This window comes from Microcaecilia unicolor, chromosome 5 (assembly GCF_901765095.1).
Source record: "Microcaecilia unicolor chromosome 5, aMicUni1.1, whole genome shotgun sequence".
Lineage (NCBI taxonomy): Eukaryota > Metazoa > Chordata > Amphibia > Gymnophiona > Siphonopidae > Microcaecilia > Microcaecilia unicolor.
In genome coordinates, this window is record NC_044035.1 from 55,460,905 (window position 1) to 55,488,697 (window position 27,793).

The 27,793-nt window shown below is 44.8% G+C and overlaps 1 protein-coding gene across 3 annotated transcripts in view; it reads right to left on the bottom strand.

Moving 5' to 3' along the window:
• The window catches only part of HPS1 (HPS1 biogenesis of lysosomal organelles complex 3 subunit 1), an 84,651-nt gene that overhangs the window by 19,642 nt on the left and 37,216 nt on the right, over positions 1 to 27,793 (bottom strand). For all 3 annotated transcript variants that reach the window (XM_030202914.1, XM_030202913.1, XM_030202915.1), the window contains 5 exons: positions 27,438 to 27,557; positions 22,306 to 22,375; positions 18,011 to 18,072; positions 12,900 to 13,064; positions 837 to 1,016 (listed from right to left, as the gene is read on the bottom strand). In XM_030202914.1, coding sequence (XP_030058774.1) covers positions 837 to 1,016; positions 12,900 to 13,064; positions 18,011 to 18,072; positions 22,306 to 22,375; positions 27,438 to 27,557 — 597 coding nt within the window. The remainder of the gene's footprint in view (positions 1 to 836; positions 1,017 to 12,899; positions 13,065 to 18,010; positions 18,073 to 22,305; positions 22,376 to 27,437; positions 27,558 to 27,793) is intronic.

Below are 27,793 nucleotides of genomic sequence, written 5' to 3' on the forward strand. Positions count from 1 at the left end.
CACTTTTTTGGGATCTTGCCAGGTATATTGCGACCTGGATTGGCCACTGTTGGAAACAGGATTCTGGGCTTGATGGACCTTTGGTCTTTCCCAGTATGGCAATAGTTATGTACTTATATTTTCCAGCTTTGTGCTGGTGCATCACCAAGATACTATCACAAACTTTTTAAAACGATGGCCTTGACAGTGCCTCAAGATTTTCCAACACATTAAAATTTTTGAGTAGCTTTCCTTCAGCCTGTACTTTTGAATAACTACATCCTGGAGTGTTTTTTGTAGCTCCATGTTAGACCACTGCTTCAAATGCATTTCATTTAAATGAAACAACTTGATTCTTTATCCAGGAGTATTTAAATCAGCTCAGCTATTGTGACTGGACACACAGGGGCTCTATTTAACTTATAATGAGCCCTGGTAAGCTAATTTTGGAAATCAGCACTAATTTGTTTGTTACAATAAAGTGTCTAAAGACATAAGCATCAATATTTTGTTTACTTATTCTTAATTACTTTCTGAATATGTCTATATTCTTTTGCGTGAAAAGCATAGACTATGTTGGATACTACTGTGAAACTAATGTCTACTTTAATATGTCTTGAATTTTATGTTTTGGTGTGAAAAATGTAGCAGGATGTAAACACTTACAGGGCACTGTATTTATTTTCTGAAACTTGGTGTGCCTGACTTTTTTCCTTGGGATATGTGTTTACTTTGCAGGGGAGTTCAACAACATCCGGTGTACACAGTACATTTATTATTTGTACTGGGACTTTGCAGCTGTGCTACAGATTTCTGGATACAATATGACTCAGAGAACACATTTACACAGCTCTCACCAGAACTTCTCTGCCGCCCAGGCTCTTGACAAACTTGTCTGTTCTTTGTCGAAGCTCAGACATAATTGGATGAGAACGAAGGATCTGGTTAACTTCCTGTCCCTCTTTTAACTTTTTCTCCAGTAGAGAAAACCCATCCAGTAGCTGATAGAGGGAGAGTGCTACATGGCTGCTGGGGACCTATTATTAGAAAGAATATAGAACAATCAGCATCAAGTCAGTCACTTTATAAGTCCATTTTTTGAGAGCACAGCCCAAAGGCAAGCACTCAAAACAAGAAAGACAGATATTTACCTTGCATATAGTTGGAAATAACTTAATAAAGTACAATACTAGCTGGACGGTTGGTCAGACATGGACAAATGGCGGGCATATACAGGCTCCATGTATGGGACAACAGTCTGAGGGGGCTGATATAGTCATGAAGGATTCAGAGGGCCACATTCAATGCAAAAGAAATCCACCATAGCACATCAAATATCACTTTTAGGGTGATTCACTCTCCAAAAGCTACAGTCACACCCCTCGAGATTCAGCTGGCGGCGGACAGCACTGTTGATGTCTGTTGCTGGCATTAAACCCGGATACTCAATGCTGGGCCATATCCGGCCACCGACATTGAATATCCATTTTATTTTTAAAGCTGGCTAGCGCATGCTTGGTTAACTCAATATTTAGAGCTAACTGGTAGAGAATGACGCAGGGATGAGGAGCTGCGGTAAAAGAAAATCGGCCCGTTTACCGCTGGTGTGGGAGCAAAACATTTTACCGTCTCGCAGGAACGGTAGAAAGCTGTGCTCCCATGGTTAAAAAAAAAAAAGTGCTTGAAGTTAACCACTCCCGCAGGCCTGGCATCTCTGTGACTGCCTTCCTTTCTCCCTCCCTCCTGCAGTAGTTCTATCTTATGCAGCCAGCTGAGACAACAGCAATCTCCACAGGCCTGCTCCGGAGCCTTCTCTCTGCCGGGTCCTGCCTTCTGACAACTTCCTGTTTAGAGAAAACAGGAAGTTGCTTAAGAAGGCACGACCCGGCAGAGAGAAGGCCCAGAGCAGGTCTATGAAGATTGCTCTCAGCTGGCTGCACAAGAGAGCTACCGCGGTGGGAGGGAGGAGGAAGAAGACAAAAGTGCTGAACCTCTAGGGGGGCACTGGAAATGTGGGAGGGGGCTGCTAGATCCGCAGGAAGGGAAGGGAGGAAGTCACTGGACCCATGGGGTGGGGGGCTGGAGGGAAGGGAGAGGCACTAGACCCATGGGAGGGGCTAGGGGCAGGGAGAGAGGTGCTGGGCCCTTGAGGAGCTTCTGGAGGGAACAGACAGAGGTGCTAGACCCTTGGGTGGTTGCTGGAGGAAAGGGACAGAGATGCTGGACCCTTGGGAAGTTGCAGGATCATGGGAGGGCTGGGGGGCAGGGAGAGAGGTGCTGGACCCTTAGGAATGGGGCTGCTGGAGGGAAGGGACAGAGGTGCTGGACCCTTGGACAGCTGATGGAAGGGACACAGGTGCTGAAACTGCAGGGGGAAGGGAGAGAAGGGACAGAGGTGTTGGACCCATAAGAGGGCTGGGGGGCAGGGAGAAAGGCGCTGGAGGGGGGCTGCTGGAGGGAAGGGACAGAGGTGCTGGACCCTTGGGCGGCTGCTGGAAGGGACAGAGGTGGACTGTTGCACAGAATATTGTTTCTTTATATTCCTTAATAAAATGATTTAAACATAAAATCATAACTATTCGAGGCTTGTGCGGATGGAACGACAGAGCTCGTGGGGACAGGCCAGATTTTGCAGGGGCGGGGACAAACTGTCCCCACGTCATTCTCTACTAACTGGACATGCATTAATGTTTAAAGATATGATAGCTATTTATACAGTCCTATTTATGCGCTAACACTAGCTGGTAAGCTCTGAAAATGGGGAGCTAACTGGACTCCGCTCCCAAAATACCCCTGACATAGGTGGCTTGTACTTCGGTGCTAACTGGTCATTTTCAGCAAAAATAACTGGTTTTCAGCAAAAATAGCTGAAAATGATTGGTTAGCCACCAACGAGTGAGTTAACCGGGCAGCGGCTGTTCCCTGCTGGTTAACTGTTGCTGAATATCAGCTGGACAGTCTCTAGCCATCCTGGAAACTAAGCTGACTATATCACTTTATTGAATTTGTCATCAACAACTAAAAGCATTTTAAAGCTAATATTTGTATTTATTTTTCTACCAAAGATGCTATGCAGTTGCTTATAAATTCTGGACTAACACACATGCATCCAAACCAAGAGTTTCAAACTTTAAAGAAAAAAAGTCAATATTAGAAAAGGGCAACTAAATGATACAAAGCCTGTATCTCAAACCCTACAAAGAAAGGTTTAAGAGACTCACTGGAGGAAAGAAAGAAAAGTGGCAATATGAAACAATCGTTCACATCTGTAACAGGCTTCAATACGGCACAGGAAGGTGAAATTTTCCATAGAAAAGGAAATTCATGCACAGGGATCATATGAAGTAGCAGAGAAGAAGGTTCAAAAGAAATATTAGAAGATACTTTTCTTATAAGAAAGTGATATGATGTCTGCAAAAATGTCTGTTGTCAGAACTACTACTACTACTATTAAACATTTCCATAGTGTTACTAGACTTACACAGCGCTGTACAAATTAACATGAAAAGACAGTCCCTGCTCAACAGAACTAAACAGAACTAAACAGTGACAAAACTGAACAGCCTTGGGACAGACACAGAGCACAGGGGTAACAGGAAGCAGTAATGAAGACAAGAGTAGGGGAGGAGCCTTAAGCGTTTGTTCAGTCTTATGAAACCTTAGAGGTCATAGGAGCCAACTTTTCAAAATTATTGGGGGCGCTAAGCCCAATGGAAATTACCCCTCCCTGGACACATACAAGGAATTTTCTCAATATTGGGGGTGCTCAAGCACCCACAGAGTTGGCTCCAAGGTTAGAGGTCACTTAGGGGAAAATACAAGCCAATGAGCAGAGAGTGGTGAATGATTGCACTAAGGGGGTCTTTTACCAAAGCTTAGCTCGAGTTATCTGCAGCAGGGCCCATTTTATTCCTATGGGCCCTGCTACTACTACTACTACTATTTAGCATTTCTATAGCGCTACAAGGCATACGCAGCGCTGCAGATAACTCGAGCTAAGCTTTAGTAAAAGACCCCCTAAGTTTCCAAAAATGCTGTGGAAACCTACAGGGAGCAGCCACAGTTATGCAGTAACATACAAAGTAACAGAGTGACAATATTTTGGGGGACAACAATGAGGTGATCATGGTCCTCCTCACGAAAAGAACCAATACTATGAGGCCCCTCATTTGGCCGACTTCTTCTGCAGCCTCCACTTTTCTGAGCTTTTCCGATGGGACCCAAAGGAGATCCTACTACTCTCAAAGGCCAGCCGTTCTCAGTAGTCCCAAACAGCTTGCTCCAGACCTAGGCAGTAAAGGCCCAAGAAAGCCCAAATGGATCACTAGTCAAAGGAAGGGACGAGCTTTTGACTGGCTCCAAGACAGCATAGCTGCAATAAAAGTGACCATCCTGAACAATCTACCGATAGGAAGGAGGCTAAATGTTTTCCATGCAAGATGGCCCTTATAACTTCTGACCGGTGGGTTCTCTAAATAATCTTGGGGAGGGGGTGTTATGCCCTAAATTGGCATCAGGTTCCTCCAAATTGTCCTCCAACAGCATCAAATTTCAGCTCTCCGCACCAAGCTATGCTTGCAAAGGAACTCTTCTCCCTTCTACAGCCTCATGTGGTTGAACCTATCCCACCAGGAGAAGGGAGGGAGTTCTATTCCAAATACTTCCTAAGGGTCCTGAACAAATATCTGGTCAAAGAAGAGTTCAGGACGGTTCTCCTGGGCACCCTCATTCCCGTGATTTAGGCAAATGATTGGCTGTGCTCTCTGTATTTAAAGGATGTTTATACCCACATACAGCTATGTCCCAGTCACAGGAAGTACTTCAGAGTTTGAGTAGGGAAACACTATTACCAATATTGCATCTTGCCTTTTAGCCTTGCATCTGTTCCCCGAGTCTTAACAAATGTTTTGCTGTAGTCACAACATATCTATGTAGACTGGGGGTGCATATGATTCCCTACCTAAATGACTGAATGTCCAAGACCACATCCAAAGAAAGAGCTCAGGATTCCATGTGGAAAAGCATTCGGGTGTTGGAGCTGCAAGGGTTTGTCATAAACTACCCAAAGTCCCATCTCCTTCCCGCTCAGCAATTGGAATTCATAGGAGCCCTGCTAGACATGGTTCAAGCCTGGAATTCCTCTCAGAACACAAGGCAGAGGCTTTAATGTCCATCACCCAGAAGGTCCATCAGGCCACAGTTCGGCAGATGCATCCAGCCTGAGCTGGGGAGGCCATTTAGATGACTTCATACTCAGGGTCACTGGTCTACTCAGGAGACCAGAAGATTTTCCATCACATAAATCTCCTAGAGTTATGAGCCATTTGGAATGCTCTAAAGGCTTTTTAGAGATTGTTTGAATGATAATTGTTTGGTTGAATAGCCAATTAGTACATTGGTTCAAGATACAAATGGATAAAACTGGTGGAGATGACCCCAGGAAGCAAGATATCTTCACTGGGAAATCTGGAATATGGACAAGAACTAACTGAAGGGCACTCAAATGGAACAGGTCAGAATTCCACTAGAACTCCTAGTAGGTGGTCAGTTTGATGGTCAGGCCTGCACAGAGTACATGTGCCCTCTTAGTTAAACTGGACTGGTGACTTTAGAAGTTATCTGGGCAGCAATCACTAACTTGGAGAAGGCAGTTGCTGGCTGAATGTCTAAACTGACTAATACATTGGGATAGCTCCAGTAAAAGCCAAAATGTGCAATTGAAGGGATTGAAAAAATATGGAGGAATGCTAGATTTGGAAAATAGGTTTCTGAACTTTCCATTTTATAATCTCATTTTACTTTTGGAAATATGGAAGAGAGAGTGTTTGGAGATCCTGAAGATGCCCTCTATTGTAGTACCACTAAGCTCCCACGTGTATGATATGCCCAGGAAGATGTCTGAAGAAACATTAGGCCTGGAATCTGATGAAGGTTTGAGAATGGATTGTAGGGAAATTATTGAGTTAATCATTTTAACATATACTGAACAAGTGTAGATTATAAGAAAAGAAACAGCTTCTGACCTTGTGTGTTACAAGAACTGAATGTTCTTAGATATGCTTTTTGGCTAGCTTGTAAAAGCCTAATGGTCTAAAACTGTAACATGCACATCCAAGCTTAAAAGATATGCTTCATGGGGAGGAAGTGACGTCACTGAAGCTGATGGCTGCCTAGCGTTCTAGCTCCCGTTCCTCGATAACTACAAAGCTATAAAAAGCTATCACCAACCTGTTTGGATCTGCCTGCAGTGTTCTCCGCTGCTCCTCATTGAACTTAGGATGAGTAAAGCGTCTTCGGCGCGAGCTAAAGTGCAGGAGAAGGCAGCTGACGGCGGGCCGGCCAAAACCGCGAAGCGCCATGAGGTAATGGCGCCGGTCTCTCTTTCTGACTCTGACTCTGCGCTTTCACTAGCGGAATCGCGGAAACCGCATATTAAAAAAGGAATCTCAGGCGAACTTCGCCAGATCCTATGTGGTATACAAGCTGATATAAATAAATCGAAGGATGAGATTTTGGAAAGAATGGAGTCGTTGAGCTCCGACCTCCGTGAACTGGGGAACAGAGTTGAGGAGGTAGAAGCTAAGTTGGAAGAACACTCTGAATCCATACACTCAGTCGAGACCAACCTCCAAGCCTTAGATCAAAAACAAATAGATCTAACATATAAGCTTGATGATCTTGAAAACAGGGGAAGGAGAAATAACCTGAGATTCCGTGGAGTTCCTGAGGGTGGAGAAACAGAGGATGTTATTCAAATTGTACAGACACTGTGTGCCAGCTTGCTGGGGGCAGACGCTGAAGGGGTAAAGATTGAGATCGACAGAGCACACAGATCCCTGGGTCAGTGGCAGGAAAATAGAGCACGGGACATTATCACCCGGTTCCACAGGTATGAAACAAAGGAGCAACTGCTTAACTGCGCCAGGAAAAAGTCTAACTTGGAATTTGGTGGGGCCAATGTGTCTGTCTATCAAGACTTATCACAGTTCACTCTGCAGCAAAGACGTTTCATGAAGCCAGTTCTGGACATTTTGGCTAAGGAACAGATAACATATAGATGGGGCTTTCCTTTTTCTCTGATTTACTCACTTCAGGGTGTCAAGATGAGAGCGACGTCGATGATGGAAGCTTGGAAATCCCTGCATGGGGCAGGCCTGGTGCAGACTAACAAACCGCCTGGCGCTTTGGCTCCAGCCACGAAGACAAAGCTTCAAAAGTGGCAAAGGATTCCTGCCACTCCTAAAAGAAATATTCCAAAAAGAAAAGTGGCTGTGGAAGAAACCTGAACTTTACCAGAAGAAAAATGGCTGAAATTGATATCCTGGTTGGTAATGTTGCGGAGAGTTACTGATATTACTCTCTGCCATAAGTTTGAATATGTTTTGTTCTTTGTTTATTAATGCTATTTTCTGCAAAAGTGAACTTTAATAATATAGTTAATGGAGGAAATGGTAATTAAGGATGTGAGGCTCGTTGTGAATGAAGTTGCATAAGTTACAAGAAATTAAGAGGAGGGAAAATTTAAGGTGATGGACAATGGGCAGGGACCAATCATGCAGATGGGTAACTAAGGTTGCCCAATCTGGGTTCATAAAATTGGTGATGACATAAGTATTTGAGGGGGGGGGGGGGGCTGGGTTGCCTGGATGCTGGTGGGTTACTTCCTCGCTTCTCACTACTGGGACTTGATCCCGTTAGTTGGTGCTAGACAGGGGGGGATGGAGGGGACATGGGTAGGGGGAGGGTCATCATTAGGGGGAGGGAGGGTTAGGGAGGGAAGGGAGCACAACTGGTATTGGATAGAACAAAGACATGCAATGGATGGATCCCACTTGGTGGGAGAGATAGCTGATGTAACATCCCAGAAATGAATACAGACTTAAAAATCCTATCATATAATGTCAAGGGGCTGAATATGCCTCAGAAAAGACAGAAGTTTTTCAAAGAGATGCAGATACTTAGGCCGCACATCGTATTGTTGCAGGAGACCCATTTCCGCAGGGCACATGAGAGGCTGTTAACTCATCCAGAATACCCACACTCCTTCTTCGCTTCCTCTGCTGACGGTTCCAAAAAACGTGGGGTGGCAGTTCTGTTCCATAAAACAATATCAGCCCAAGTAAAGAAAATTAGGCGGGACCCGGGAGGGCGTTTCTTACTTTTGCAAATTGTCCTGGATCAGGTAGATCTCACGCTTGCTTCGATCTACGCTCCTAATGAACATCAGGGGTCCTTTTACACTAAGGTGAAAAACATTCTGGCTGCATTCACTCGGGACTCTTTGATTATGGGGGGTGATTTTAACGAGGTTATGGACCCTGGGTTAGATAGATCTGGGAGCTCTCAACACCCAACTTCTAGGGACTCAGTGGCATTGGGCTCTTTGGTCCGTTCACTGGGCACCCTGGATGTATGGAGATTAACTCATATGACGACTAAGGACTACACTTTTTTTTCTCCTGTACACAACTCATACTCTCGGATCGATCATATCTTCCTTGACGTCACATTAGCAGAGAGGGGCCCGAAAGCAGAAATTGGCAACATTACATTTTCAGACCATGCCCCAGTCTGGGTAACCTTGTCGAACATCAGAGCTGAGGCCAAAGATCAAAGATGGACACTTAACACAGACCTATTGCTGGAGGGGGAGGTTGTAGAGGGGTGTAGGAAGGTCCTGAAGGAGTATTTGGAGTTCAACATGGAATCGGGCCCCCCCCTTAGTGTGGTGTGGGATGCTATGAAGGCAGTCTCAAGAGGGTACTTCATACAGTTAGCCAGTAGGCGAGCGAGGGTTCGTAGGGCCCAGCTGGCACAGTGCTTGGACAGGATTAGGATCCTAGAGGCACAGCATAAATCAGGTGGTTCCCCCTCTGTTCTGGAGGAGCTGCGTGGACAGAGGTTCCAGTTGGATACTATTTATTCTGATCAGCTAAGTTGGTTACAATCCAGAAATAGAGTCCGATCCTATGAATTTACTAACAAGGCAGGTAGACTCCTGGCAATAAAGCTGCGTAGGCAAAGAGTGGACCGAACGGTCCCTCATATTAGGGACTCGAAAGGAGAGTTGTTGAACACTTCTGAGGCCATAAGGAAACGCTTTAGTGAATTTTACCAGAAATTATATGCGCAGGAGACTAATCCATCTGAAAATGCTATCTTGGACTATTTGGCAGAGAGCGAATTGACTTCTATAACCAGCCAGCAGAGGGCAGCCCTAGATGCACCGGTAACTCCGGTTGAGGTCCAAAAAGCCATTCAACATTTACCTTCCTGTAAATCACCAGGTTTAGATGGATTCCCGAATGAATTTTACAAGAAATATGCCCTTGAATTGGCTCCCCTGCTGGCTGACTTATTTAATTTGATTGGGAAGGGGGAGTCTTTGCCCACTTCCATGTTGGAAGCATGGATTGCAGTACTGCCCAAACCGAATAAAGACCATAAGGATTGTGGATCCTTTCGCCCTATATCTGTCTTAAATGCTGACGTCAAAATCCTAGCTAAAGTCCTGGCCAACCGTCTAGCACCTTTGCTCCCAGCTGTTATTCATCCTGATCAGGTGGGATTTGTCCCTTACAGAAAAGCAACTGACAACACTAGGCGAGTGGTCGATTTAATATATTTGGCTAAGAGAATGAAGAAACCCCTTTGTCTCTTAAGCTTAGATGCCGAAAAGGCTTTTGATAGGGTGCATTGGCCATTCATGTATAAGGTGATGGAGACCTTTGGGATAGGACCACAGTTTTGTGGATGGATACAAGCATTCTACAGCTCCCCTAAAGCCTGTGTTCGTGTAAATGGGGGTAACTCAGGGATGATACCCTTACATAGAGGCACTAGACAGGGCTGCCCTTTGTCTCCTTTATTATTTGCAATGGTAATGGAACCATTTGCAACCAGGTTGAGAGCTAACCCCCATATATCGGGACTTACCATGGGTGGGAGAACACATAAATTAGCCCTTTTTGCAGACGACGTTCTGTTGTTTGTTACTAACCCCCTGACCACTTTCCCTGGGCTTCTGCGGGAGATAGAGGAATATTCGATTGTGTCGGGATTTAAAGTAAATATGTCCAAATCTGAAGTCTTAAACATAACCCTACCGACGGAGCTTATGGAGTCATTGAGGACTTCCCACGCATTTAGATGGGCGGATAAGAGCATTCGCTACCTGGGGATTAACTTGACAGCAGATCTCTCAGATCTCTTTTCGGCTAATTATAAAGGTTTGGGAGAGGCAATTACAGAGGATCTGGGTAGATGGGGGGATATTTCCCTCTCGTGGTTTGGCCGAATAGCAGCAGTAAAGATGAATGTCTTACCGCGCCTGCTCTATTTGTTTCAGGCCCTTCCAATCAAAATGCCACGTAGATTTCTATCAATGCTACAAGATCGTATAATGCGCTTTATTTGGGGAGGGAAACGCCCACGCTTGGCACGTACGATTCTGTACCAGGACAGGGCGAGGGGAGGGCTGGGAGTACCCAATTTGGCCTGGTATTATAGAGCAGTTCAGGCACGCGCAGCAGTGGAATGGTTCCAGGACTACCCAGATAGGCAATGGGTGCAGCTTGAACAATATACCTTAGGTGATAGGTCCTTGGGGGCTCTTATGTGGATACCGGGCTCACTTAGGTCCCTGGAAACAGGATTATGTCCTTCAATATATGTTACCCTTTCAAACTGGGACAGCATGTTCACACTCCGACGCACAACACTATCTCGTCTGTCCCCCATAGCCTATAATCCTTTGTTTTACCCCGGTACGACAAAGGGAATATTCACAAGATGGTACACTGGGGGATTACGACAGTGGGGCCATTTATTTGATGGCGAGAATTTGTTGTCTTATTCTGCAGCTCGTGAGAAATTCCCGATAGTGGGATCTGATCGATACGCCTATTTTCAATTGGCATCCTTTCTTAAGACACGGGCAGTTCGGGAGGTTATGGCCAGAGAACAGACAGCGATAGAGCTTATCTGTGAAGGTCCACCTACGACTACTGGGCTGGTCTCTCGCCTGTATCACATTATTAACAGACAATCCCCGAACTACACACTTCATAGGAAGAGTTGGCAGAGGGAACTGGGCATGGAACTGGAGGAGGCTACATGGGAGAGGTTGGAGCGGGCAGTGGTGAGGGTGTCGTCTCATGTGCCCTTCAGGGAAAATGCGGTGAAGGTGCTGTATCGTTGGTACTTGACACCTGAGCGTCTTCAGCGTATCTACCCCACATTGACGGGGCTGTGCTGGAGGGGTTGTGGGGTACGTGGCACAGCTGGCCACATATGGTGGACCTGTAAGAAGGTCAGGGCCTATTGGAGATCGATTCACAGCAGGTTACAGAGGTGGATGGGCAGCCCAATGCCATGGAGCCCAATGTTCTTTCTATTTCTTGGGGGAGCAGTGAGCCTTTCCAGAAATCAGCATATATTTGTGGGACAGGCCATAACTGCCGCAAGAGTTATAATTGCTGCATGTTGGAAGCAGCCCATGATTCCGCCTATCACCAGATGGGTCCAAAAACTGAGATACACCTGTGAGATGGAAAGGCTTCTAGCAGAGAGGCATAATCAATTAGACAGATGGCATCAGATCTGGGATTCTTTTCTTCTTCATGTATAACTTGAGATAAGGTTTCTGTTAAAGTTGTGCCGGAAGGGTGGGTGGGAAGGGAAGGGAGGGAGGGATGGGTAAACAACAGAATATTATAAATAAAAACTCTGAAAATGTGAAGTTTTGGAATCATAAATCTGAATAATTTATTTGACACTTCAATGCAATAAGAATTATTTTCTCTTTGGTACATAGAGCAATAATCACTCTGACTTGTATTGTATAACTGTGAACCTATGAGAATACTCTGGCTTACATAAATGACATGTAACACGGCTTGCATAATGTACTATGTTTCAGATGTTTTGTATTATCTATTAATAAAGACTTCAAAAATTAAAAAAAAAAAAAAAGATATGCTTCATGTACAGATGCACGTAGATGAGAGTCTAAAAAGGTATATAAGAAACGGGAAGGTATGGGGAGGGCAGACAATTTCATGAGGGTATGCTGGATTTGTCTCCTTGCAAGAAATAAAACTGCTTTAAGCCTGACTTGGTCTCTTGGTGTTCGTGAGTATCATTGGTAAAATTCTTTTAACATGGGTGTTTTGAATATGTCAGAATTTCAAGATGGCAACAGAAAGGTCAAACAAGTTGTATTAGTGACATATGAACCAAGAATGCCTGACACAGGAGTCTGCAAATTGACTGTCCTGCTGTTTTCTTGGTATATCAGAATTTCTGCAGAGGCCTGCTGGAGTGGAGAGCTAGCGTAATGTTTAGAACAGCAGGTTGAGAACCATGGAAGCCAGATTCAGACTGCTACACCTTGTGATCTCAGACAAGTCACTTAAGGAGGACATAAAGAATTTAAATTGAAACATCAAACCCCATACGACTCGGTTAATGTACTATATATGCATTTAAATGCCCATGTGATTTTTTATACATAGGGCATACTACAAGGAAATTTAAGACGAGAGTTACTGAACATGTTCATTGCACTTCTAATAACAAGGTTGAAGCTCCGTTGGTTAACCATTGCCAACAATTGAATCATAAGTTTTAATAATTACAATGCATAGTCAGAGATCAAGTTTCTAAGGGTAAGAGGAAAGGGGATATAAAAAAATCTCTTTGGAGAATAGAACGATCATCCTGCATGTTGAAGCTACTGTACCTGTATACAACTCACCTTGCACTCACCTTGCACTCAGATTTGGAAGGACAAGTAAAACAAATATAAAATCCAAATGAGTAGTTTTACTAAAACATAATTTAAAATGTGGAACTATCCCATATTTTGCCTGCTTTTTTCTTTTAGATCTCTCATCAAATTCTTGAAAAAAGTAGTTCACCTTGGTGAGGAGGACCAGAGAGATTCCAGGCCAGAGGGGCAAACAATACATGGAGTGTGGCATCATAGGACAGTAACCTTCACGCAAGCTTGAATCTAGAAAAATCCTTCTGGGATTACAGGGCTCTGGTAAGGAGATCAAAGTTTGCAGGGTGTCTTCTGCCACCTTTAAAAAAACAATACAGTAGTACATAGGTGAAAAAGGATTAAATCACTTCAGCTGTTCATTTTTCCCCATTAAGTTTCTCAAAGAAGATTAATTCCAATTTTTAAGGATTGGGGGGAGCCACTGCCGTTCTGTCCTAAGACACAGTAATCACATCATATGGAAATGCACAAAAGCAAGGGAATGCTGACTTGATGCTTGCCCAGACTAATCAGTAGGAGCTTGTTTTGTCTTACAGGTAATGACTCTAAAAATATCCCTCCGGGTGAAACCAATCTTGGGACTAAATCCTGGCTTAAGTGATAAAAATAAATCTCATACCTTTACATCTCTTTTATTATGTGCCGAACAATTTTCCCTCTCTCCAACCCCCCTCCCCCCCCCCCCCCCCCCCCCCGTGCAGCACCTCTCCTTTTCTCCATCCCCTCCACTCCACTCCCATGCCCAACAATTTTCCCTCTCTTTAACCCTCCTCCCCCCCTCAGTGTCGCATGGGGAAGCATCACAGCACATTTCAAAGGGTTGCCGGCAGCGTGTAAGAATCACTGCACTGTTGCCGGCTGACCCAGGAAATTACATCATAGTTGGGGGGAAAGACGTGGCAGAGGCAAGGCTTCCGGGTCAGCTGGCAGCAGTGATTCTTACATGCTGCCGGCGTCCCTTTAAATGGGTGCAGAGGCAGAAGAAAGGCTTCCAGGTCAGCCGGAAACAGCAAAGTGGCAGCAGCAATTGTTACATGCTGCTGGCGACCCTTTGAACAGGAGCAGCTGCAGAGGGAAATGCGGATGCAGGAGCCTAGTTTGCTCCGGCACTGGCAAGGGTGACCTGCTGCTGGGTGGGCCTCAGCCCAAACTGGGTGGGCCCAGGCCCAACCGTAGCTATGCCCCTATAATAAAAAGACAGGAGTGATGGGCAAGATGATCTATTTAGAGGATGACACAAAATTATTCAAAGTTATTAAAAAATTCAGGATTGTAAGGATCTGCAGGATCTTCCAAACTAACGGAAGGATTGGTGACCAAACAACTCACAAACTATTTAAACAAATTCTCAATACTACACGACTCCCAGTCAGGATTTTGGTCTAACCACAGTACTGAAACAGTACTACTCTCATGACTAAATTCAAACAAACAATTGCAACTGGTAAGAACATACTACTTTTACAATTTGGCATGTCTAGCGCCTTCGACATGGTTGATCATGGAATACTACTACACATCCTTAAGTACTTCAGAATTGGAGGCAACGTTCTCAATTGGTTCAAGGGGTTCTTAACCTCACGATCTTACCAAGTGACATCTAATTCGACTACATCAGCCACATGGATACCTGAATGTGGAGTTCCACAGGGATCCCCCCTTTCACCGACTCTATTCAACTTAATGATGATACCTTTAGCCAAACTACTATCAAATCAAAACCTCAACCCATATATATACGCAGACGACGTAACGATCTACATCCCATTTAAACAAGATCTAACGGAAATTTCCAATGACATCAACCAAAGTCTACATATCATGCATTCATGGGTGGATGCATTTCAGCTGAAACTCAATGCAGAAAAAACCCAATGCCTAATACTCACCTCTCAACATAACATGAACAAATTCACCACCATTAACACACCAAAATTGAAGCTTCCAATTTCAGACACCCTAAAAATTCTTGGAGTTACCATTGATCGACACCTAACACTTGAGAGCCACGTGAAAAACACAACCAAGAAGATGTTCCACTCAATGTGGAAACTAAAAAGAGTAAGACCTTTCTTCCCAAGGACCATCTTCCGCAACCTGGTACAATCAATGGTACTCAGTCACCTAGACTACTGCAACGCACTCTACGCTGGCTGCAAAGAGCAAATAATTAAGAAACTTCAGACAGCCCAGAACACTGCAGCTAGACTCATATTCAGTAAAACAAAATATGAAAGTGCTAAACCCCTAAGAGAAAAGCTACACTAGCTCCCATTTAAAGAACGCATCACGTTCAAAATATGCACCCTAGTTCATAAAATCATTCACGGAGATGCTCCGGCCTATATGTCAGACCTGATAGACTTGCCACCCAGGAATGCTAAAAAATCATCCCGCACATTCCTGAATCTTCACTTCCCCAACTGCAAAGGTCTAAAATACAAATTAACGCATGCGTTGACCTTTTCTCATACCTAAGCACACAATTCTGGAACGCGCTACCGCGCAACTTAAAAACGATCTATGAACTAACTAACTTCCGGAAACTACTGAAAACCCATCTCTTTAACAAGGTATACCACAAAGATCAGCAAATGTGAACTCCTCCACATATATCCAGAATTATCTTATACCATCTGCTTGTTACGCTACTATGATGATGTCTTATTATTATCATGTTACCCAAGATCCTTCTGTAATACTACATGTCTATTTTCTTATGTATTTCCACCATTCATGATGTATTGTAAGCCATATTGAGCCTGCAAAGAGGTGGGATACAAATGCAATAAATAAATAAATCTTGTGAGACTAGGAAACTAGGCATCTAAAATGCGGATGAAATTTAATGTGGACAAGTGCAAAGTGATACACATAGGGAAATATTCTAAAAATGGCCGCTGATTAACGGGCTTAAGAACCATTAGCTCCTGATGCCATCTCGGAGCTAACCCGTTGTTTGGCTGTCTATTGCTCGATTTTGGTTGCGCCAGCTTCCTTCGTTGCTGCAGAGCTCCTTATCGCCAGTTTTGGACCGAAATACCAAAGGGGGCTCCGACCGACATTGCTCATCTCTGGCGTATCGGTGGGCCAGCTGTCAGACCGATGGCATCGTCAGCGCCGTGTAGCGGAACGGGGAGTCGCTGCCTCTAGGGGCCCTCGGGTTATCCGCCGTCGTATGGCCGTGAATCAGCTCCTTGTCGCTGGACCTGTGCCTGTAGTCGGCTCTGCTTGTTGCTGGCATTTCCACAGACCAGCCGCTGACCACCTGCGGCCTGACCCGTGGCGCGGTTGCATTGGGGGTGTGGTGGTGGCTGTAGGTGGGTGCGGGCCGGTACTGGATCACCTAGCGAGGTCCGGTGCGATGCTGGGGGCTCATTTTACCCGCCGACTGAGGCCATCTGTCTGTTCCTCCGGGCCGCTGGCGTTAACAGGCTTGATTGTTTGTTTGCTGCAACTATGTCTCCCCAGCTGTTTCCCATTGAAGATGTCTGCGAGTGTGTGAGTCGCTGCACCAGTTGCCCTGGGGGCAGGAGTGGACGGTTGAGGAGCGGATATCATCTCCATTCCCATCGTGCGAGGTTATCTTGGTGTGTCATCTCTTCTAGCCAGTCGAGGTTCAGCCAACTCCAAGGAATCAACGCATTGTCTGCAGTCCTTTCTACCAAAATGTATCTACAAACCATTTTAGTCTCTCTTGCCCTTCTTTATTTTCTCCTTCCCCGTTCCTTCTATTCTAACTAATTTTAATTGTAATTGTGGCACCTCTGATTTGGCGATAGCCTATCAGTGCATTGTAAGCCACTTTGAGCCTGCAAAACTGTGGGAAAAACGTGGGGTATAAATGTACAATAAATAAATAAAAATAATCTTATCTACTGGATTCTGAGTTAGGAGTCACCACCCAAGAAAAAGATCCTGGAGTCATTCTGGGCATTATGTTGACATTCTCAGCCCAGTGTGCCACGGATACCAAAACAAGCAAAGAGAACAGAATGTTAGGGATCATTCAAAAAGGAATAGAGAACAAAACTGAGATCATCCTTATGCCCTGATACGAGCACACTTGGGTACTGTGTGCAATTCTGGTCGCCTCATCTTGAAAAAGAATATAGTGGAACTGGTAAAAGTTCAGGAAAAAGAAAAAAAGGCAATAAACACCTGCTTTACAAAGAGTGGCAAAACAGATTAGGGCTCTTCAGCTTGGAGAAAGACAGTTGTGAGTGCAAACGACAGAAGTTTATAAAATCATGAATAGCATGGAACAGTTAAATAAGTAATGGCAGTTTAACTTTTCACACAACAGCAACAACAACAACAACAACAACAACAACAAAAAATAACACACGAGGACACACCATGAAACCAATGACCAGCAGACTGAAAAATAATCATAGAAAGTTTCTTTTTTTCATGCAATGTATACTTAAGCTGTGGAATCTGTTGCTTGAGGATGTGGTCAAGGCAACCGACACACTGGGATTCAAAAAAGGACTGGACAAGTTCTGGGGGGAAAGTCCATACGAATTATCAACCAGGTAGACTTGGAAGAGTCATTGCTCATCCCTGGAAACGAGCAATGAGAAAGATATCAACCTTTTGGAACATACTAGGTATTGGTGATCCCAGACTGGTCACTGTCGGTGATAGTGGGCTGGGCTTAATGATCCTTGGTCTAACTCAGCATGGCTGTTATGTTCTTAAGACAGTGTAACATCCTTATCTGGATGCCTTCATCAGCAACTGTTGCTTCTACAATGTTTTCTCAATATCAGCAACACCGATATTGAGACACCTTTATGGCAGGACACCTGGTATCAGGGCTTCTGATATTAAGAAATGTTTATGGAAGGGGACTTGCTGATAATCATGGAAATTAGTTGGACATCAGTAAAATGACTGCAGCCTGGTTCACTGGTACACTCCCAATCAGTCTCATTCAATAAACTCAACTGAACAGGATGTCAGGTGTCTTTTGCTTTCTGAGCTACTCTTAAGTGACCTTCATCTAAACAACCATTTTAGGCCAAATGACTTGTTCTCAAATACATCCACAGTAATTTGTGGTTGGTTAATATCACATTTATGATTGTTATAGTGTATCTCAGGCCAGAAACATTAATACTGTTGACTATCTGCAATTATTCTCTGGTCAGTGATCTCATCTGGATGCTAACCTCAGAGAAGCATGTGTCAGGAGTCTAACAACTTTACCCATCTAGTGATTTTCTTCCAATAACGCACCTGCACTTCAGCATCAACAAATTGAAAAATAGGAACCCTCTCTTCTGACCAATTCATAGCTCCTGCAATTCAAAAAGAGTAAACTTTATCTTGTCTGCATTTGTTGCACTTTTCAATAATATTTTTGTGCAACTGCACCAACATCTATACATTAACCCTTTTCCACCCATTCAAGAGGAAATCCAATAACCTTCACAGCCACCAATATAATTTGTCATATAGAGAGATACATGGTAGATCAAAACTGTACTTGCAGCAATACAGCTTCATCTGATGGAACCACCTCGGATAGCTGCACCCAATGGATGAATGTAGAGGCCGCTTTTTGTAAGAACTGCAAGAAAGCTCAAGAGCTATGAGAGAGAAGCCTGCTGAATATCTCTCAAATCAATAGCTCAGGAAGAAGATGAAGGGAACAGAGAAGCAAAAACAGCAATCAAAGAACATCAAATCATTTATCTTCTACCAGGATAACATCTCAACTTCATTCACATACTGTCCCTCAATTCTTAACTAGGACAGTGACTTTGAACTTAATTGTGATCCCTATTTAATAGCCGGGGACTGCAGATGTAAGGGACAGAATTAAAGGAAGTGTTGTTCCATCACTTCCTGATGATACAGAGATAATGAAATGTAAGAGTTTGTATTCCCTAGACTTATGGTTCCAAATTTTTTTTTTTAATGAAAAGGGAGATAATGTTATTGTTTAGTCCTCTTTACTATATCGGATGTGCATACTTTGAATTTGTTGATTTCCTGAGTAAATTGTCTTACAGTCCTTGCTGGTAGAGGAATGTAAATATCATTACAAAAAAATACTGCACCAAGGCAACTTGTGACCTCTTCACACTGTTGGGGGAATTCTATATATGGCACTCAAAGTTGCACACTCAAATTTGGCCACGCACCCAAGAGTAATGCGCCACAAGACTTCTGCCCTGCAGGCCAGTGGCAGCCATACTGAAAGGGCCTTCCTTCTGACTAGGACCACCCATTCTGTAAACAGGAAGTTGTGTCAGAAGGGGGGGGGCGGGCCAAGTCACAGGGAAAGGCCCAGTGCAGGCTGCAGACAGCTTTCAGTACGGCTGCCACAGGCCTGCAGAGCTGAAGACTTGCTGCTTCAAAAGGTACCGGGGGGGGGGGGGGGGGGCAGGTGTGGTATGGTGGGGGGAGGTGAGAGGGGTGTGGTTAGGTCCAGAAGGGGTAAGGGGAAGGTGTGGTGGGGGGGGGGGGGGGGAGAAGGGAAAGGTGTGGTCAAGTCCGAGAGAGGAGGGGAGAGGAGAGAGGCCAAAGACTTTGCTTTAAAAGGTACTGCAGGTGCGACTGCAGAGGGAGGTGCACAAGTGGGGGGGGGGGGGAGATCGAGCCACAGGTAGGTACAAGGGGGACTTGAGAGAGCCATGGTGTGAGGGGGGGAGGTAGAGAGAACCACAGAGAAGGCTAAAAGAAGAGGAAGAGATGTAGGATTGTGCAAAGGGGAAGGGGGAAATAGGGAGAGAAGCTGAACTGAGAGAGAGAGAGAAGTATGGAGGTAGGGTAGTGGAGGGAGAAGAGAGAGGGACAGATGTTGGGCTCAGAGAGAGGGAAGGGAGACAGAGAGAGAGAGAGAGAGAAAGATAATGGATCTGGGGTGGGGGTAAGTGTTGGATGAGGGAGGGGGCTGGGATAGAGGGAAGATAGAGATAATGGACCTGACGAGTCAACCCTTTCCTTCTCGTACTGCCTCAGGAATGAGGAAGTCAATGGTATACCTCCAGCCAACTCTTGCACTCCTCAGGTTCATGCATGAACTGCATGCTCAGTGAGTGGCAGGTGGAGGCACCCTGCCGACTTTATCACTCCTGAGGCAGTACAATGAGGAAGGGGGCCGCTTTGCAGTGGATTTCTTCAACTGGTGGGGCTTCAACATCCCCACCAGCAAAGGTATGATACTTAATAAAGAGGAAGGGGGAGGAAATGTGTGGCCCTCCCAAATGAATGTTCCACCCCAATGGACTGCTGGCTATGACCTGCTTAATCGCACAATTAAAAATTTTAAATCTCATCCTTTGAAGCCCACGCCATCCGTCTATTCTACCCGTTGCCACTCAGAGTGGCAGTCATTTACCGCCCCCCTGATAAATCTCTCTCTTCCTTCCTCACTGACTTCGATGCCTGGCTTTCTGTTTTTCTTGATCCCTCATCTCCGTCCCTCATTATCGGAGACTTTAACATACACACTGATGACCCATCCGACTCTCACGCTTCTCAGTTCCTCACTCTAACATCCTCCTTCAACCTCTAGCTGTGCTCCACCACCCCTACTCACCAAAATGGCCATTGTCTCGACCTCGTCCTCTCCTCTTCCGGCTCACCCTCCAATTTCCACGCCTCAGCCCTTCCTCTCTCTGATCATCACCTGCTCACCTTCACACTTCTTCACCCCCCCTCAGCCCCGCCCAACATTAACCACTACTTCCAGGAATCTCCAGGCTATTAACCCTCCCGCCTTATTTTCTAGTATTTCTAATCTCCTCCCCTCCATCATGTCCTCCGAGTCTGTCGACAAGGCTGTCTCCGCTTACAATGCCACTCTCTCCTCTGCTCTGGACACCCTCGCCCCATCCGTCTCCCGTCCCACAAGGCGTACTAATCCCCAGCCCTGGCTGACCCCTTGCATCGGTTACCTTCGTTCCTGCGCCCGATCTACTGAACGCCTCTGGAGGAAATCTCGCACCTATTCAGATTTCCTTCATTACAAATTCATGCTATCTTCCTTCCAGTCCTCCCTATTCCTTGCCAAACAAGACTACTACACCCAATTGACCAATTCTCTCAGCTCCAACCCTCGTCGTCTCTTCGCCACCCTTAACTCCCTCCTCAAAGTGCCCTCCGCTCTCTGAGCACACCACCCGAACTCTCATCCACGCTCTCATCACCTCTCGCCTTGTCTACTGCAACCTACTCCTCACTGGCCTCCCACTTAACCATCTATCCCCCCTTCAATCCGTTCAGAACTCTGCTGCACGTCTTATATTCCGCTTGAACTGATATACTCATATCACCCCTCTCCTCAGGTCACTTCATTGGCTTCCGATCAAATACCGCATACAGTTCAAGCTTCTCCTTCTTACCTACAAATGCACTCAGTCTGCAGCCCCTCATTACCTCTCCACCCTCATCTCCCCTTACGTTCCCGCCCGAAACCTACGCTCACAGGACAAATCCCTCCTCTCAGTACCCTCCTCCACCATCGCCAACTCCAGGCTCCGCCCATTCTGCCTCGCCTCTCCCTATGCTTGGAATAAACTTCCTGAGCCCTTACGCCAAGCCCCCTCCCTACCCATCTTCAAATCCTTACTCAAAGCCCACCTCTTCAATGTTGCTTTCGGCACCTAACCTTTATACCTTTCACGAAATCTAGACTGCCCCAATTTGACTACCCCTACTTGACTGACTGTACATTTGTCCTTTAGATTGTAAGCTATTTGAGCAGGGACTGTCCTTCTATGTTAAATTGTACAGCGCTGCGTAACCCTAGTAGCGCTTTATAAATGTCAAATAGTAGTAGTAGTAAATCGAAATACGGCCCTAGTTGGTACCCATGGATTTATACCTGCTCTGTAGCAGGGACAAGTCTGTAGCTGAAACTGCAAGCAGGGATTTTACAATTACATTTCTGAACGTTGTTGGATGGCTCTACTTGGCTTCCCACCCCACCCCACCCCTTTTAGGCACAAGTAAAAATGTACCCATACTGTTACCTGCAGAGGGAAGGGCAATCTTTAGCCCCTCCATTTTACCTAGGTAATTGTTTAGTTTCCTGAGTAAAATCATTTGAAAAATGACCTCATAAATACTTAATGTTCATAATATTTCATGCTTGGAATCACAACATTACCACAGAACTAACTTATCATGGCCCATCCTATTTAGCAGGGTAATTGTTAGAAGGTCCTTTACCCAGATATTACCTATTGACTTGGATAAGGCTATTTGAAAATTTCCTACATTCTAGTTGGCTAAAAGTACATGTAGGTTCCCAGGTTAAAAAGAGTCGCTCCCGAAAGTTACATTTTCAAAAGTACATGTGCTGCTTTCCAGCCAAAACTAACCGACAGGACAGAATAAGGAGGTGAAAGTATGCAGCCACATTTGGAATACTACATGGAACTAATTTTTGAGGAAGGAGAGGGTTTTTTTTTTTTAATGTTCCTAAAGTACATAACCTAGAAGCAGCTGTGTACTTACTTTACTCCAATACAGGCACTTTAAAAATTTACCTCTATACATTTGTTCCCCTCCAGTCTTACCTGTGTGTTTTGTATTGGGGGAGGGATCAGGGGTGTAGTACTCCTCCAGTAATGCACAGCCTTCCACTTCCTATTCATAAGAAATACAGCTTGATAAAGGAAAATATGGCTGAAGGCAAAACTGTTTCTGATAAGGCATTTCTGGATTATGGACTTATCAAAAAAGATCAATGGCAGCACATCACAGATCCAAGCCATTACTTTTTGTCCATCAGTGACCCTAAATTACAGAACTATGAGGTAACAATCTCCAGACTAATGGGCAGAGAAAGTGGAACTCATTTACCAGTTAGGGTGGAGGTGAGGAAAATTCCAAATGACCAAGGCAAATGACGAGTAACAGCATCCAAGAGTTTAATCGCAGAGACTCTTGATTGCCCTGTCTTATAGCACATATTGATTCGGTGCTCTCGGGGTTTTTTCCCTAGCTATATACTCTGTGAAGCCGACTATACTTGCACTGCTACAACCCCTGAAGAAGGCTTTGAGCCAAAACACGGCCCGTGTAGGGTCTCTGTATCAGTATTTTTGGCTAATAAACTCTTGGACACTCTTACTCCTTGTTTGCCTTGGTCATTTGGAATTCTCCTCACCTCCACCCTCGTTGATGTTACTTGACTGTTTGTGGATGTTGCGAGAACCCCCCTCTTTCCGTTTGGATTACTAAACAGGCTTTACAAATCATGTGAATAACTGGAAATATATACTGTATACATATTAACATAGTAGATGACGGCAGAAAAAGACCTGCACTGTCCATCCAGTCTGCCCAACAAGATAAACTCATATGTGCTACTTTTTGTGTATACCTTACCTTGATTTGTATCTGCCATTTTCAGGGCACAGACCATAGAAGTCTGCCCAGCACTAGCCCCGCCTCCCACCACCGGACCAGCTATTGCATAAGCACACGGTTTTGCTCGTTTTTCAACTAATAGATTCAACAAGATCATTACACAGTCCTATGAGGGAATGAAAGGCCTCATATGCACAGACACCAGGTAGCAGCTGGCAAAAGTCCCGTGTTCACCAAGGAGTGCACTTGTTTCACAGAGCAAACTCTGAAGTTCTGCAGACATGTGTTCGGTCAATGCAAGTTACAAAGCTGTCAGAAAACAAGGACGTTACATAACCAGCCAACCTACTACAGAGCAATTTTTCAGCCAGTTCACATTTCACCTGTGGGCTCTGTACCAATGTTGAAAAATGCCCTGGATACAAAGTTCACAATGGAACCGGCACCTACTTTATATATGAAATCTAGCACACACATTTCCTCCTGAGATCTAAAATTGCTCCTGGGCAAGTCTCTCTTCATCATGGCTGAAATTAGACGTGTTGGCAAACAATGTAATTACGTTTTGCTGCATTACGGAGAGACAATTTTCAGACAGCCAATTAAAGTCTGTAAAATGCTGTGTAAACTCTCATTTACCTTATGGAGCCTCAGATTACAGTGACTGCCAGAAGAGTCTGGTTGAAATTCAGAATGGTACATCAGCTGCATTTTAGAACTGTTATACATGTGGTAGTCATTGATCACGTAAACTACTGTAATGCAATTCATGTTTGCCTGCCAAAAAGAACTTTTTCTAAAGAATTCAAAGTTTTGGAAGCCAAAGTAATTATAGGTAGTGCACACTGGGATAACATTTTCCCATTACTGTGCTCTCTCCATTCTCTTAAGTTTAAATTGCACTGCTTGATCTTTCATGCTTGCAACTCACTGACTCGACATGCCAAGGTGATGGCAGTGAAGAAGACTATTTTCCAGATAAGATATTTGAGAGAGCCAGTGCACAATGGCTCAAACGGGCTCTGCAAGAGGGCTGAAAACACTGTACTGAGGTCCCAGTGAAGGAGAATGGGTGGTCTTGTGTAAAGAAGGGCTCTTGTGAACCGTGAAACCCTAGGGATAGAGATTTTCCATCCACATGGTGGTGAAATGCTGTGATGGCCAAGAGATCACTCATACTGACATCATCTGGAGGCCCAATTTAAAGTAAGACAAAAGGTACACTAACACCATCGGGAGTGGGCAGGCGGTTGGTAGGTAATTATTCTTGCACCATTGCACAAAGCGCTTCCATTTAGACTGGGGTGAAAGGGTCTTCTAAAGAGCCTAGAATGCTGTTAAGGGTCAGTGAATCATGCTGATCTTGAAAAATATTTGAGTACTGGAGATGGGAAGGTCCCATGTGTAGTCTTCCTGTTACATGACATCAGAAGAAATGCCATGTGAGAGTGCTGTGAAGGAACCATGTGTTGAGGTTCTTGTGGGGGTAAGGATGCATTTAGGGTGACAATACTTTGGTAATATGATGTACTCTCCAGAAGGAATTTCTGGAGGAGCTGCAGCACTCCCAATTGAGGAAAACCTGGGGGCTGCTGAAGGCAGAGATATTCACAGCTTGAGAATAGGCATGGGGCAGCCTGTAATGTGTCTTAATGGTCTTGGATTTTTTTGTGCTCCATTGTGGGAGGTGTAGGATCTAGTAAAGCTGGTCTTTTTGTCAACTTTATGGTGCTGGCAGAAGATGCAGTCTCTTTAAAGGAAAAGAGTCATTTTGCTGTGATTGTGGAGGCTATCAGATCTGCCCTTCTTTGAATGCTTGGCTGCCCCATGATCTACCACAGAGTGGGCCACTTCAGGGGCAGCAGAGGGCTGTGCTGCTGCACATGATGGCAGGCTGAGCTTCATGGGAGTTGCCTGTATGCGTAGCAGGAGAACTGTGATCTCAATGGCATCTGGCTCTGGAGAAAGACCAGAAAAATTCAATGGGGTTGGGGTGAAAGCATGGCTGTGGCCGTACCACACCTAGGTTCCAGTTTCCAGTATCACATCAGAAGCCAGTATGGTGTTAGCATCTGGTCTGCTAGCACACATACGAGTACCACCTGAGAGTTCACTTTTGTGGATGCCAAGTTCGGGCCTGTTGGGAGGAGAGAATGCATTTGGGAACCAGTGGGTATCTGAGGCTTTCCCTGTGGGGTTCAGTTGCCAGCTATCTCCAGTCAATGATGGTGGTTACTTTTTTTGTTTTCTCTTCTTTTTTTTTTTGTTTTCAGGGCCTATATGGGATAGTATAGTGATGTTATTTTATTTATTAAAAAAATAAATGTTATCCTGTGTTATCTACAATTCTAGGCAGCTAGTTCACCTTTTTTTAAAACTATTTTTTGTAGTGATGTTGAAGAGTTTAGTGAGTGAGAGGAGCAGGAGAACATGTTACTATCCGTTAGAACAGTAAAGTGAGAAGAAAGGAGGAGGGGGATGAAATTCAGCACTGGTATTCCTGTGCATACTCCTGGGGGGGGGGAGGGGGGTTCTTCAAAACTTTCCTGAGCTAAAGGAGAGCACCACCACTGGAAGCCATCAGGAAGACGTCTCCAATTTGTGTGGCTGTATTCCCCCTGACTGTCGATGGAGAAAAGTTTTTGCTGTGCATATCCCTACAAGCTGAACTCTGATTGTAGCAATACTGCTTATATTTCTGTTATTTGATTATAAAACGTGCATATCTGAAAAATGGGATATGTAGAATATCTGGGGTTATCTTTCACTAGTTGAAGACCATAATCAAGTTACATACTAATCCAAATTACACAATTTGAATATTTTCAAACTGTACAAAGGTTTTATTGCCATAGTACATGTCTGAGGGACTCCTAATCATGCCTACCCCCTAAGCGAGTAATTCTATAACAGGGTGCCTACTACAAGCACTGTTTATGATGCCTATTTTAATCCTATTCTGTAAAGAAAAGTAAGCACCTAATTTTCTTCACAGAATACTGGTGCAAGTGACAGAGTACAAACACGACCATGTACACAGCCCTATAGCGAGCGTAAATGTCTGTGCCTAGATGTGTGTTTATGTAAATTATAGTAGTCTATAATTTATGCTCATACATATGTGTTCTGCCCATACACATGTCCAGTGGCAAAGTACATGATATCAAAGTAAGGTGTGCACTTTTTACTAGTCAGAATTTAATCATTTATGTGCTTTTAACGTCCTAAAACCATGTGTACGTGCTAACATTTACAGACCAGTTACCTGCGTACATGTTTAGAATACCAGTACATATGAGCATAAATACTGTACATACATCTTAAAACGCTCTCTTACACAGCCCATATTTGACAGGTAAGTGTACATATAAGTACAATCTGGGCGAGACTCATAGTTATGCACATAACTTATACAATACTATAAGTTACGCACATCTCTCTGGCACTGAGACGCAAACATTTATTCCAGCTCTATGGCTGGTGCACGTGCTTGTGCCAACCAGCAGGGCTGCTGAGGGGGGTGGGGGGGAGGCAAGATTCCCCCAGGCCCAGTCTCCTAGGGGGGGGGGGGGGCCCAGCGCCGGGGTCTCTCTTCTGCTCCTGATGGGACTCAGGTTATCACGTCCCGACAGGAGCAGAAGAGAGAAAACTCCAGTGCCAGGCCCCCCCTTAGAGGCGAGGGAGGAGCAGACACAAAACTTCAGGGTCTCTGATTTGGCTGGCTGGGGTCCCTAAGCCCCACCAGCAGAAGCCTTCCTCCAGCACTGTTCTCAGCCGCACTGCCTGCCCTGCGGCTGCTTTTCCCCTCACGTTGTGCATGATGGAAAATCAGCCCCAGGGCAGGCAATGCGATGTAGAATGGCGCTGGAGGAAGGCTTCTCTGGTGGGGGTCTGGGCTTGGGGACCCCCACCAGCCAAGGTATGTGGAGTTGTGGTGGGGGGCAAAGAGGTGGGGCAAAATGTGCCCCCCTCACTTTGAGCTCTGACCCCCCCCCCCCCCCCAGGCCTAGCTCAGCCTCTTGGCAGCCCTGCTGACCAGCATATGCCCATACAGACCTAGGTAAAGAAAAGCAGGTGCATACTTTTCTTCATAAGATGGATGCCTACCGATAGGATTACACTGGCTCAACATTTCAGATTCAACAATCTGATTATCCTCTAACGACGATAAAGTTAAAGATAATAAGATGACACCTTTTCAGTGGCATAAACTAATATTCAACTAGCTTTCAGGAACTAGTCCTTCCTTTCACAAGTCTGAAAACTGAATGAGTAAAATATGATACTAACAGATCATGTATGTTATAAGATTATCCTTTCCCTTGCCTAGAAGTACCTGTTCTCTTCCATCTGTCTCTGCTGTACAAAATGTAGAGGAGTTTCCTTTATGCCTTGGAACAGGTATCTTTTCGCTGCTGTCCTTCGGCTTCCTCAGAGTGGACATTTTCTCTTCAAGCTGAGGGTAAACACCAAAAGCTAGCAAGTTAAAATCCCTTCCATCGATATTCACAGTTTTAGAAACATCATTAGTTGTATACAGCTTACCACACCAGTTAGTGAATTTAAGGACAGACAGTGAATGCTTAGGGGGCAACATTCAGTGAGTTATACATTCACTGGCGAGTAGTAAAATGTATAACTCTCCTGTACATGTTAACCTTAGTTTATTAAAAATGATATCAGGCAGTTTAG